This window comes from Sinocyclocheilus grahami, unplaced genomic scaffold (assembly GCF_001515645.1).
Source record: "Sinocyclocheilus grahami isolate Dianchi unplaced genomic scaffold, SAMN03320097.WGS_v1.1 scaffold2042.1, whole genome shotgun sequence".
NCBI lineage: Eukaryota > Metazoa > Chordata > Actinopteri > Cypriniformes > Cyprinidae > Sinocyclocheilus > Sinocyclocheilus grahami.
Genome location: NW_015507221.1, coordinates 81,566 through 93,144, shown reverse-complemented (window position 1 = coordinate 93,144; position 11,579 = coordinate 81,566). Strand labels below are relative to the sequence as shown.

Here is an 11,579-nt window from a genome sequence, read left to right as displayed (position 1 = left end):
ATCAGATAACTGACATTGTGTACGCAGATTTTTTGTTTCACCAATTTCTCAGGGATCAACTGTTAATATCAATGTGAATGACACATCAACCCACATAAACTGAAATCAGTGTAAATGGTTTAGAATAATGACTTGTAGCAAAATGCAAAATGCAAAAAAAAAAACTTAATTATCATTAAATGTTACCTTAATATAGGTAACTATATCTAGGTTAATAAATAGGTTATATATAGTTTCATATATAGGTTAATATATCCAAATAATATTACAAACATTTGTCAAGTTGCATGACATAACTTTATAAATTGTTGTTCAGTTAAAATAAAAGGTTGCCTCTTTTTATTGCAGTAGCCTACATATTGCTGCTTTCAAGTGTACTCATGCCAACCTTCATGAATTTCTGATGCCCTGATTGCTGCTTACAACAATTTATAAAATGTCAGCAATTTATATCAATAGAAATAAGAGATGAAGGACGTTACACTAATGTTGTCCACCTGAGGAAGGCACAAGACAACAAATTATTTTAGATTGTGTAGTTTCAAATCGGTGTAAATGGTTCAACAGATCGGTTTTCAAAGAAATCGGTGATCTCCAAAACACCTTCAAATTTATACATCATAATTTCAGAAAACAGTCAAGTTGTCAGACATGATTGGATATATTATAGTCCAGTTAAAATGAAGAGACAATATTATTTGTCTATTGTGATATGTTACATAAAATAATACTTCCATAGAAAGACACTTAAATAGGCCTACTAGTATTATGTTTGAAAAGAGACATGGCCATTGGAACGTAAGGGTACTTTTTATTTTATTTTACAAAGAACACAAACAGGGTCACATTTAAATGACTTTTCATATATTTGTAAGTCTGCTGTTTTTATTACACCAATCACAATTGAACTGTCTTTCTCCAGAGTGAATGCATTATTTCTAAACCTTTTGTCACATGGGAAACGAGGAATTCTTTCCAGAATGAGTTTGCAAATGCTGTTTCAGGCTTTTGTTATATGTGAAACTGATGTCACACTGAAGACACTTGTAAGGCTTCTCTCCAGTGTGAAGTCTAATGTGTTCCTTAAGGCTTCCTTTAACTGTGAAGCTCTTTTCACACTGAGGACACTTGTAAGGCCTCTCTCCAGTGTGAATTTTTATGTGCACCTTAAGTTTTCCTTTAAACATGAAGCTCTTTCCACACTGAGGGCAGGTGAAAGGCTTCTCTCCAGTGTGAATTTTTATGTGAGACTGAAGATATTTTTTGATTGTGAAACTTTTTCCACAGTGATGGCACATGCCAGGCCTCTCCCCAATGTGATTTTGTACATGATTCTTAAGGTGACTCCTGTCAGCAAAACTTGTTTCACACACATGACATCTAAAATATTTCTCTCTTGAGTGAATATTCATGTGATGCTTAAGGCTTATTTTCCGTTTGAAACTCTTTCCACACAGTTCGCAGGTGTGAGGCTTCTCTCCGGTGTGAACTCTCATGTGAATCATCAGATGGCTATTTTCTGTGAATCCCTTCCCACACAGTTTGCAGGTGTGAGGCTTCTCTCCAGTGTGAACGATCATGTGAGACATCAGACGAGCATTTGATGTGCAACTCTTCCCACACAGTTTGCAGGTGTGAGGATTGTCTCCAGTGTGAATTCTCATGTGAGTCTTAACACATCTTTTTAGTTTGAAACACTTCCCACACTGTTTGCAGGTATAAGGTTTGTGTTTGTGGATTCGTAAGTGGCTTGTAAGGCTTTGTTTTCCACTGAAACTCTTTCCACAGTGTTGACAGGTGGAAGATCTATCTTCAGTGTGAACTCTCATCTGGACTTTAGGCTGTGTAGTTTCTCTATTAAGAGTCTGAGAGTAACTAAAAGATTTTTCCCCAGCCATATCATCATGACATTTCTCAGTCTGATTTTTTTCTTCGGTTTCATTCAGTTCTCGACTCTTCTCTTTCAGCGCCGTCAGGTCTAAGGTGAAAAGAAACAAAAATAAGTTAAGACCAGTTTATTGGCACAAAGCAAGATAAACATCAAATCCAACAACATGTATGCTAGATCTGAAGAAAGTGTAACCTGTAATCTCAGAACCTTGTGTCCTTAAGTCTTTGCTTTCTCTAGGACACGTCCCAAATACCAACAAATACAAAATAAAGCGATCTGTCAGTGGACACGACAAGAGCATGTCAGTGTTTTGCTTAATACCAGTTTTCAGTTTCCGTAATTTAGAATAAATATCTGATAGTTAGGAGGATTAATACATTTAACTCTTATTTTATTTAAAAGTTTATGCTGATTGGGCATGTTGTTTACCATTAGCTGTAATTAGAATTTACAAAAAGACTTGTTGCTAACTGAATATTTGTGCTTGAGTAGCAAACTGTACCACATTTAGTTTAGATTTCGAGACAACTGCACACTATAGGCTTTGCTGTGCTAATTAGAAAAGCGTGGACAGCTGTTTTCACTCAAGTGAGTTAGCTCTGTATTTAGGTGGAGTTTGTTCAGTGGCGCAGAAGCGTCAGCAGAAGCATTAGCCCTCCTTGTGTGAAGACCTACGAGTGTAAAGACAACTTATCCCCCCCCCCCCACAACAGGTTGGGAGAGGTGGGGGTACGTGTCTCCTCATTTCCAAAAGATGGAAATACCGCCCATGCTCTTATAACCTCAACAACACTTCCTTTGAATTTTATGCCGTTAGGGCTGCACGGTTAATCAAATGCGATTGTCATGCACATCTCGTCAGTAAAGCCAGGTATGTGATAAGTGGTAAATTTCCATCACCTGCTTTCAAATGGAGCAGCATTTACTACACAGAGCCGTATTTCTGACAAGCTATGCAAAAATAAAAATCAAGTCACAACTTCTTGCTACTGGGGTTCCTCAAGGCTCAGTGCTTGGACCACTTCTCTTCTCCATCTACATGTCATCATTAGGGTCTGTTATTCAGAAGCATGGCTTTTCTTATCACTGCTATGCTGAAGACACTCAACTCTACTTCTCATTCCAACCAGATGATCCAACAGTAGCTGTTCGAATTGCAGCCTTTCTGACAGACATTTCTGACTAGATGCAGGACCATCACCTTCAACTCAACCTTGCTAAGAAAGAACTGCTCATGGTCTCATCCAACCCCGCAATTCACTACAACTACTCTATACAGCTAGGTTCGTCCACCATAGCTCTTTCCAGGACAGCCAGGAACCATGGAGTTGTGACTGATGATCAGTTAAGCTTTACATACCATATTGCTACTATGGCCTGGTCTTGCAGATTTGCCTTTTACAACATTATAAAGATAAGACCCTTCCTACCATAGAAGGCCACACAGCTCCTTGTCCAAACTTTTGTTCTCTCCAGACTGGACTATTGTTATGCTCTCTCAGCGGGTTTCCAGCATGTACTATCAAGTCTCTGCAACTGATCCAGAATGTGGCAGCTAGAGTTGTCTTCAACGAGTCGAAGAAAGCTCACGTCACACCTCTCTTCATCAGTTTGCACTGACTGCCAATAGCCGCTTGCATCAAATTCAAGCTACTGATGTTTGCCTACAGGATAACCACTGGCTTTGCACCAATATACCTAAACTAGCTAGTTCAGACTTATACACCCTCCAGAAGCTTGCATTCTGCAAATGAACAATGCCTTGTGGTGCTATCTCAAAGAGTCACAAAATCACTCTCACTGACCTTTTTCTGGACTATTTCCAGTTGGTGGAATGACCTGCATTTCTCAATTCAAGCAGCTGAGTCTTTAGCCATTTTCCAAAAAACATCTAAAAGACACATTTTTTTGTTATTATTATTTGTCAATTATGAGTATGCGTTATATCACATACATTTTAGTATAATGGTTTTCTAGTCTCCGCTGCAGCAAAACAGTTGTGTTTTTTTTGTAGCCCAACAAATGAAACTGTGAAATGTTCATGAAGTGACTCTCATATCAGCTCTGCAGATGAAGTTCAGGTGTTCATGACCTAATATAGTGAAACATAGACGCCGAAAACACCACAAGCATCACACATGCCGAAACTGTGGTGCTCATTCACACAGACAAACAGAACATACAGACTTAAGATTTCAATAGCAACCTTTTTGAGCTTTAATATTCACAGACACGAATCCATATAAAGATATGATTAATTATACAGTTTTACTTTTGAATCATTATTCCAAAAAATTTAAAATTCCTTGACTAATTGAATGCAATGCTTTGTGCCTGTAATTTTGGGGTGAGTTTCCCTGACACCAGGGGTGTCAATCTCAGGAAGTGCAGAGTTTAGCTCCCACCATGATCAAACACACTTGAACCAGCTAATCAAGGACTTATGGACTATCAACCATTTTCTTTTGTCATACTGACTCTTATCCTCAGAGTTGAAGACAATTTTTAGCCAACCACCCTTTGACGTCAGTCTAACTAATGTCAAATAGAAGAAAGATGAACAGGCATCATGCTCTATGGAAAGATACAATTGAAGATCATCAGCATAAAAATGATAGCTCTATATTTCTTAAAAATGAACCCCAGGGGCAACATTTACAATGAAAAAAAGAGTTGGACCCAGAATCAATCCTTGTGGGACCCCCAATAATATTAATAGATGATGAGCCACAGGTCTCAACCCAAACTGAACTTGTCTTATCCTGCGAATTTGAGGGGTAGGATTAAGGGCTGCACACTTGATATCCACATAATAAGATGTTATATTAAGTTGACCTAAGTTGAAGCCAGCACTGGTTGAGGAACACTTGATAATTACAGGCAGGTGTGTTGGAGCAAGACTGGCACTGTACTCTGTAGAAAGATAGATCCCCAAAATCAGGATTGGGCACTCCTGCTTTTAGCCCTAACGTTTGTGTAAATTCTTCACTATCTCTACGAGCTGTAGCAATGATATTGGTGCAACCTGGAGTGCAAATACACATGGGTTATTTCTGGTATTCACAGTTTTTTGTTTTGTTTTACAGTGGGGAAAAAATAAGGATTTACCTCGGAAAATAGACGCGCCGAGAGGAATAACCCAGGATTTACCTCGGAAAATAGACGCGCCGAGAGGAATAACCCAGGATTTACCTCGGAAAATAGACGCGCCGAGACTCGGAAAATAGACCCGCAGAGAGGAATAACCCAGGAATTACCTCGGAAAATAGACCCGCAGAGAGGAATAACCCAGGAATTACCTCGGAAAATAGACCCGCAGAGAGGAATAACCCAGGAATTACCTCGGAAAATAGACCCGCAGAGAGGAATAACCCAGGAATTACCTCGGAAAATAGACCCGCAGAGAGGAATAACCCAGGAATTACCTCGGAAAATAGACCCGCAGAGAGGAATAACCCAGGAATTACCTCGGAAAATAGACCCGCAGAGAGGAATAACCCAGGAATTACCTCGGAAAATAGACCCGCAGAGAGGAATAACCCAGGAATTACCTCGGAAAATAGACCCGCAGAGAGGAATAACCCAGGAATTACCTCGGAAAATAGACCCGCAGAGAGGAATAACCCAGGAATTACCTCGGAAAATAGACCCGCAGAGAGGAATAACCCAGGAATTACCTCGGAAAATAGACCCGCAGAGAGGAATAACCCAGGAATTACCTCGGAAAATAGACCCGCAGAGAGGAATAACCCAGGAATTACCTCGGAAAATAGACCCGCAGAGAGGAATAACCCAGGAATTACCTCGGAAAATAGACCCGCAGAGAGGAATAACCCAGGAATTACCTCGGAAAATAGACCCGCAGAGAGGAATAACCCAGGAATTACCTCGGAAAATAGACCCGCAGAGAGGAATAACCCAGGAATTACCTCGGAAAATAGACCCGCAGAGAGGAATAACCCAGGAATTACCTCGGAAAATAGACCCGCAGAGAGGAATAACCCAGGAATTACCTCGGAAAATAGACCCGCAGAGAGGAATAACCCAGGAATTACCTCGGAAAATAGACCCGCAGAGAGGAATAACCCAGGAATTACCTCGGAAAATAGACCCGCAGAGAGGAATAACCCAGGAATTACCTCGGAAAATAGACCCGCAGAGAGGAATAACCCAGGAATTACCTCGGAAAATAGACCCGCAGAGAGGAATAACCCAGGAATTACCTCGGAAAATAGACCCGCAGAGAGGAATAACCCAGGAATTACCTCGGAAAATAGACCCGCAGAGAGGAATAACCCAGGAATTACCTCGGAAAATAGACCCGCAGAGAGGAATAACCCAGGAATTACCTCGGAAAATAGACCCGCAGAGAGGAATAACCCAGGAATTACCTCGGAAAATAGACCCGCAGAGAGGAATAACCCAGGAATTACCTCGGAAAATAGACCCGCAGAGAGGAATAACCCAGGAATTACCTCGGAAAATAGACCCGCAGAGAGGAATAACCCAGGAATTACCTCGGAAAATAGACCCGCAGAGAGGAATAACCCAGGAATTACCTCGGAAAATAGACCCGCAGAGAGGAATAACCCAGGAATTACCTCGGAAAATAGACCCGCAGAGAGGAATAACCCAGGAATTACCTCGGAAAATAGACCCGCAGAGAGGAATAACCCAGGAATTACCTCGGAAAATAGACCCGCAGAGAGGAATAACCCAGGAATTACCTCGGAAAATAGACCCGCAGAGAGGAATAACCCAGGAATTACCTCGGAAAATAGACCCGCAGAGAGGAATAACCCAGGAATTACCTCGGAAAATAGACACACCGAGAGGAATAACCCAGGAATTACCTCGGAAAATAGACGCGCCGAGAGGAATAACCCAGGAATTACCTCGGAAAATAGACGCGCCGAGAGGAATAACCCAGGAATAACCTCGGAAAATAGACGCGCCGAGAGGAATAACCCAGGAATAACCTCGGAAAATAGACGCGCCGAGAGGAATAACCCAGGAATTACCTCGGAAAATAGACACACCGAGAGGAATAACCCAGGAATTACCTCGGAAAATAGACCCGCAGAGAGGAATAACCCAGGAATTACCTCGGAAAATAGACCCGCAGAGAGGAATAACCCAGGAATTGATTTACCTCGGAAAATAGACTCGCCGAGAGGAATAACCCAGGAATAACCTCGGAAAATAGACGCGCCGAGAGGAATAACCCAGGAATTACCTCGGAAAAAAAAACAAGATGCGATGTTTGAAATCGAGTGAAACATATTTTTTACGACGCTATGATGTTTTCATGCGCTATAATTTAAAACAATACGATATAAAAGTAATATGAGTGCATGATGAATGCTACGAGTCTAAGAATGTTTAGACTAGGGCTGCACGATATATCGAAATATCGCAATATGCATGTCGCAATGGCGTGCGATATCTGAATCATTTTAGTAATAGGCTACTTAAATCAAAATGTTGCAAAAGGTCAAAGTTTTAGTTCGACACATATAGCAGAGAATTGCTTGAGTTAAGTGCAATAAGTTGCAGAAAACAACTCTTTGCCATCTCGTCTTGCTGTCTGACTCACACCTGAAGCGCGCGCACACAGAGAGATGTGTTTCAGACCGAGTTAATTCGTCTTTCGCATCTCCTCCTCATGTTTGAACAGACACCTACACACAGAATTATGTCAATAGTACCCGTCTCGACGATCATTCTCGTAAACGCAGTCCGTTAGGTTTTAAATGAATGTAAACAGCTGAGAAAGCAATCAGATTATACTGGATCCGTGCAGTGGGATTTAAAGGGACAGCAGCCTATAAATACCTGCTGCTGAATATGTCACTAATGTTAATCAAACAACAAAACAGCTATAACAAAGATTAATCTAAATTTAATTCATACAGTGAACACTATGCAGTGTTATTTTACACTTAATTATTACATTTCTGTACCCGAATGCTACTGTTTATTTTATCTATGCTTGTAAATTGTGTATTTCTTTTTTTTTACTGACTGTTCACTTGCCTTTAATCATGTTTGAACTTTCTCAGACTATAGTGTTTGCTGTGGTATGAAGAAGTACTTAAAGTGTGTGGAAAGCAAAGTTACAATGATATAAAATGAGTCATTCATTTGTTTGTTTGTATGTTCACACTGATGTTAAATTACATTTCCTGATTTGTGACATTACTTTTTAAGTAATGCTAAAACACTGCTGGTCACTTTCAGAAGTTGTAGTGATTCTTTATTTTCCAAGAAAGAATGTGAAAACAAATTGGTTATATAATTTTCATTTTTAAATTATACACACTTTAAGCAATATAGTATCGCATATCGAATATCGCATTTTTAACAAGATATCGCATATCACATTTTTCTTCAATATCGCACAGCCCTAGTTTAGACCATGTTTATTATTAATACTCTGCTCACAAATAGATTTTATAAATATATTTCTATAGATGATTAACGTCCTAAACAATCATTTGTTTCTCTGATATAAAATGTGCTTTTTACGATAATACAAAGCATGCGTGAGTCTTTGAATACAAAATCTATATATATATATATATATATATATATACAGATGCTCTTGATATTAACATGCTCACAGATGTTTTTTTGTTTTTTAGTGATCAGATACCTGCACCAGCTCAAGGGCCTCAAAATCACCTCAGACCCCAGAGGGTTAATGTTACACAAAATAGTTGTTTTGTTTGGCTATTTCCTTATAATTCTTCCTAAATAAATTAATTACGTCATTGATTCTGTTGTGAGACAAATAACAGATAAAGAGATGCATGACACAGAATGACTGAAGGAAGACTTTGAGAATGAAACCAACCTGATTGTTCCTCAGTATCTTCACGTTCGACTCTGAAATCTTCTTCAATTTTCACATCTTCACTCTCCTCTTTAATAAACAGTATATTTGTTTGTTGTTCCTCAGTATCTTCATGTTTGAATGGTTCTTCAATCTTCATGTCTTCACTCTCCTCTTTAATAAAAGCCATCTTTATAACAGTGTCTCGAGGATCTCAGCTTCAGCAGGAGTTTATCTGTGTGTTTAAGATCAGAATAATTAACAGATAGATCTCTGTGTGCGTCTCAATCAGCTCCCTACTTCAGTAGTCAGCACACTAGTAAGGGAGTCAGTCAGAGTCAGAGTAGAGCTGCATGATTTTGGGAGAAATAAATCTAATTGTGATTTTTCTTGTTAAAATGTTTTTTTTTGTTGTTGTTTTTTTTTTAATCAAATAGGGGAAAAACAAAGAGCAACAAGAATTTTTGGAAATACAAAATATTCTTAACTTTTTCTTAAGTTAAAAAATAAGAAAATGGCAGTTAAGAAGAAATTTCTTCATTAAAGGGGTCATATGATGCTGCTAAAAAGAACATTATTTTGTGTATTTGGTGTAATGAAATGTGTTTATGCGGTTTAAGGTTCAAAAAACACATTATTTTCCACATACTGTACATTATTGTTTCTCCTCTATGCCCCGCCTTTCTGAAACGCATCGATTTTTACAAAGCTCATCGGTCTGAAAAGCGAGGTGTGCTGTGATTGGCCAGCTATCCAGTGCGTTGTGATTGGCCGAATACCTCAAGCGTGTGACGGAAATGTTACGCCCCTCACCATACTGTGCTGCCCTGTCCGGCCGGAGCGACGAGACAAAAACATTAAAACCCATTATAAACGAGGCATTTGTTGCATCCAGTGGGGACATAATTACTGATTATTATAACTTAGGGGCTGTTCACGTCGCGCCTAAAAACGCGTTGAAAATGCTAGGCGCGCTGCTTTCTGCTTTTATCCAAAGCGTTCGGGCGCTGCCGTTGCTAAGCAACCATGACCTGCGCTCTCCATGAAGACGCGCGGAAGTTTCAGCAAAGGATAAATGGATTAGCAGCACTAAAAAACGCCTGCAGTAGCTCACTACTAAATTTATTTAAAAATGGCTATCCCTGTACAGCTATGATCAGCTGTTCCTTCATCTTGGCTGAGCTTTCAATGTTGTTACGGGAAAGTGTGGCTGACTCTTAACTTTTATAAAGAATATCTCTATGGATTTGAGACTTTAGTCTTTGCAACTTTACAGATCTTCTTTATGCACCAAGAGCTTGTAACACTCCAAAGAGAAAGGAACAACTGAAATCGCATCATATGACCCCTTTAAGAATGTTTTGTGAATCCGGCCCCAGGTTTGTTGTGCTTCTTTGTAGGGCTGCACAATTTGGCCCAACATTTTGTACTTTTATATTACAAATAAATTACACAAAATAAACTTTGCTATGTAACAAAATTTTAATTACTAAAACCTAAAATAAAGTATTTAAAAATATGACAATATAAAAATTACAAAACAATTACATTTATTTCACAGACAACCTAGTTTACAAATTCTGGGGGTTTGTTAACATGCAGGCAGCCTTTGATTAAAATCATTAGAGGTCTAAGAAGCTAAGCCTTCCCCAGCCTCACAAACTATCATCAGTGTACAACACCTTTCAGGGTTCCTTGATAAATAGAAAGTTCAAAAGAACAAAATGTATCTGAAATAGAAAATGAGACGCACCTTTTCTGTTGTTCTGTTTGTTGTAAAACAAACCTTTCTTCAGCAGAATCTCAGACGCTGGAGGCGCAGCCTTATGACGTCACGTCACCACACCAAAATAAAAGTCCCGTTCAGACGGTAAAACAAAGAAGAAATTCACACACAAAAAAAGACCTTCAAATGATAAGATAAAGGATTGACTCAAAGAATAAATCACAGATTCCCAGCGCTATCAATGCCACTGATATATATATATATATACATACATTTTTTTCAAAAGATTTTGTCTTATATCCAAATGTAAGCAAGTGTGAAGTGATTTGTGATATTCTCAATAGGGGATACATTCCAGTTTCCTGATCTTCCTATTATAAAAGATTTAAAATAACTAAATACTTACAACTGGACGAAAGGGGGCTTGATATCAGTGCTGTGTCTGAGGGGCCGACAATATCCTCCACCCTGTCATCGCTCGTGGCAGTGCACTCAGCAGGCTGTGTAATGTGTGTGAACTCTTATTGTTGTTATCACTTGGCCATTTGACTTATAGCCGTGTCCAGTGCTTCCCATACATTCAGTTATTTGTGGCGGCTCGTCACTGTATCAAAACTGACCACAAAAAGGCTTATACTTCCTTGAATAAACACACTGCATGCAGCGCTGGTGTTTTTATATGAATGTATCTTTGAAAAGAACCGACCGTCTTCAGAAAAGCTTCGATGTCATTTTTATCTTTTCTTTCCTGTAATGCCTGATAAAGTAGCGTTTGTGAGCGCCGTTACCGGGGAAACCGCTATATCTCCCGCTCCAGCAGCGCCTCCTGCTGGCGGAGAATGAATCTGCAGTCTGTGGGAAACACTGTCTGTCAGCAAACATAAACTAAAAGCATGCTTCAGAAGTGTTTGAGAAGGTGCTTACAGTCCGTGTAAAGAGAATTGTATAAAGAGTATATATATATACATACTAGGACTGTCAGTTGAATGCGTTAACTTAATTAATCAGTTATGAAAATAAATATTTTGAAGGTCCCATATTGTCAAAACCAATCAGAAGAGAAGCTCATGGATATTAATTAGACAGGCCAAACTCGACCTGTTCTCAGCAGAGCTGTAAAAATATAC

At 39.3% G+C, this 11,579-nt stretch overlaps 1 protein-coding gene across 1 annotated transcript; it reads right to left on the bottom strand.

The window, feature by feature from the left end:
* Positions 1-286: 286 nt before the first annotated feature.
* On the bottom strand, positions 287-10,561 carry LOC107573820 (zinc finger protein 501-like). Its single transcript, XM_016260273.1, has 3 exons — positions 10,480-10,561; positions 8,748-8,961; positions 287-1,978 (listed from the first exon to the last, which is right to left on the bottom strand). Exons 2-3 carry the CDS (start codon positions 8,914-8,916, stop codon positions 951-953), a joined length of 1,197 nt encoding a protein of 398 aa, XP_016115759.1. The 5' UTR covers positions 8,917-8,961; positions 10,480-10,561; the 3' UTR covers positions 287-950.
* Positions 10,562-11,579: the final 1,018 nt, after the last annotated feature.

What these genes read in the sequence shown, in the direction of transcription:
- LOC107573820 (XM_016260273.1), bottom strand. Translation starts at nt 8,916, where the DNA reads ATGGCTTTTATTAAAGAGGAGAGTGAAGACATGAAGATTGAAGAACCA. An exon ending in AGATACTGAGGAACAATCAG is followed by an intron (nt 1,979 to 8,747) that starts GTTGGTTTCATT and finishes TTTTCACCTTAG; the next exon opens with ACCTGACGGCGCTGAAAGAG.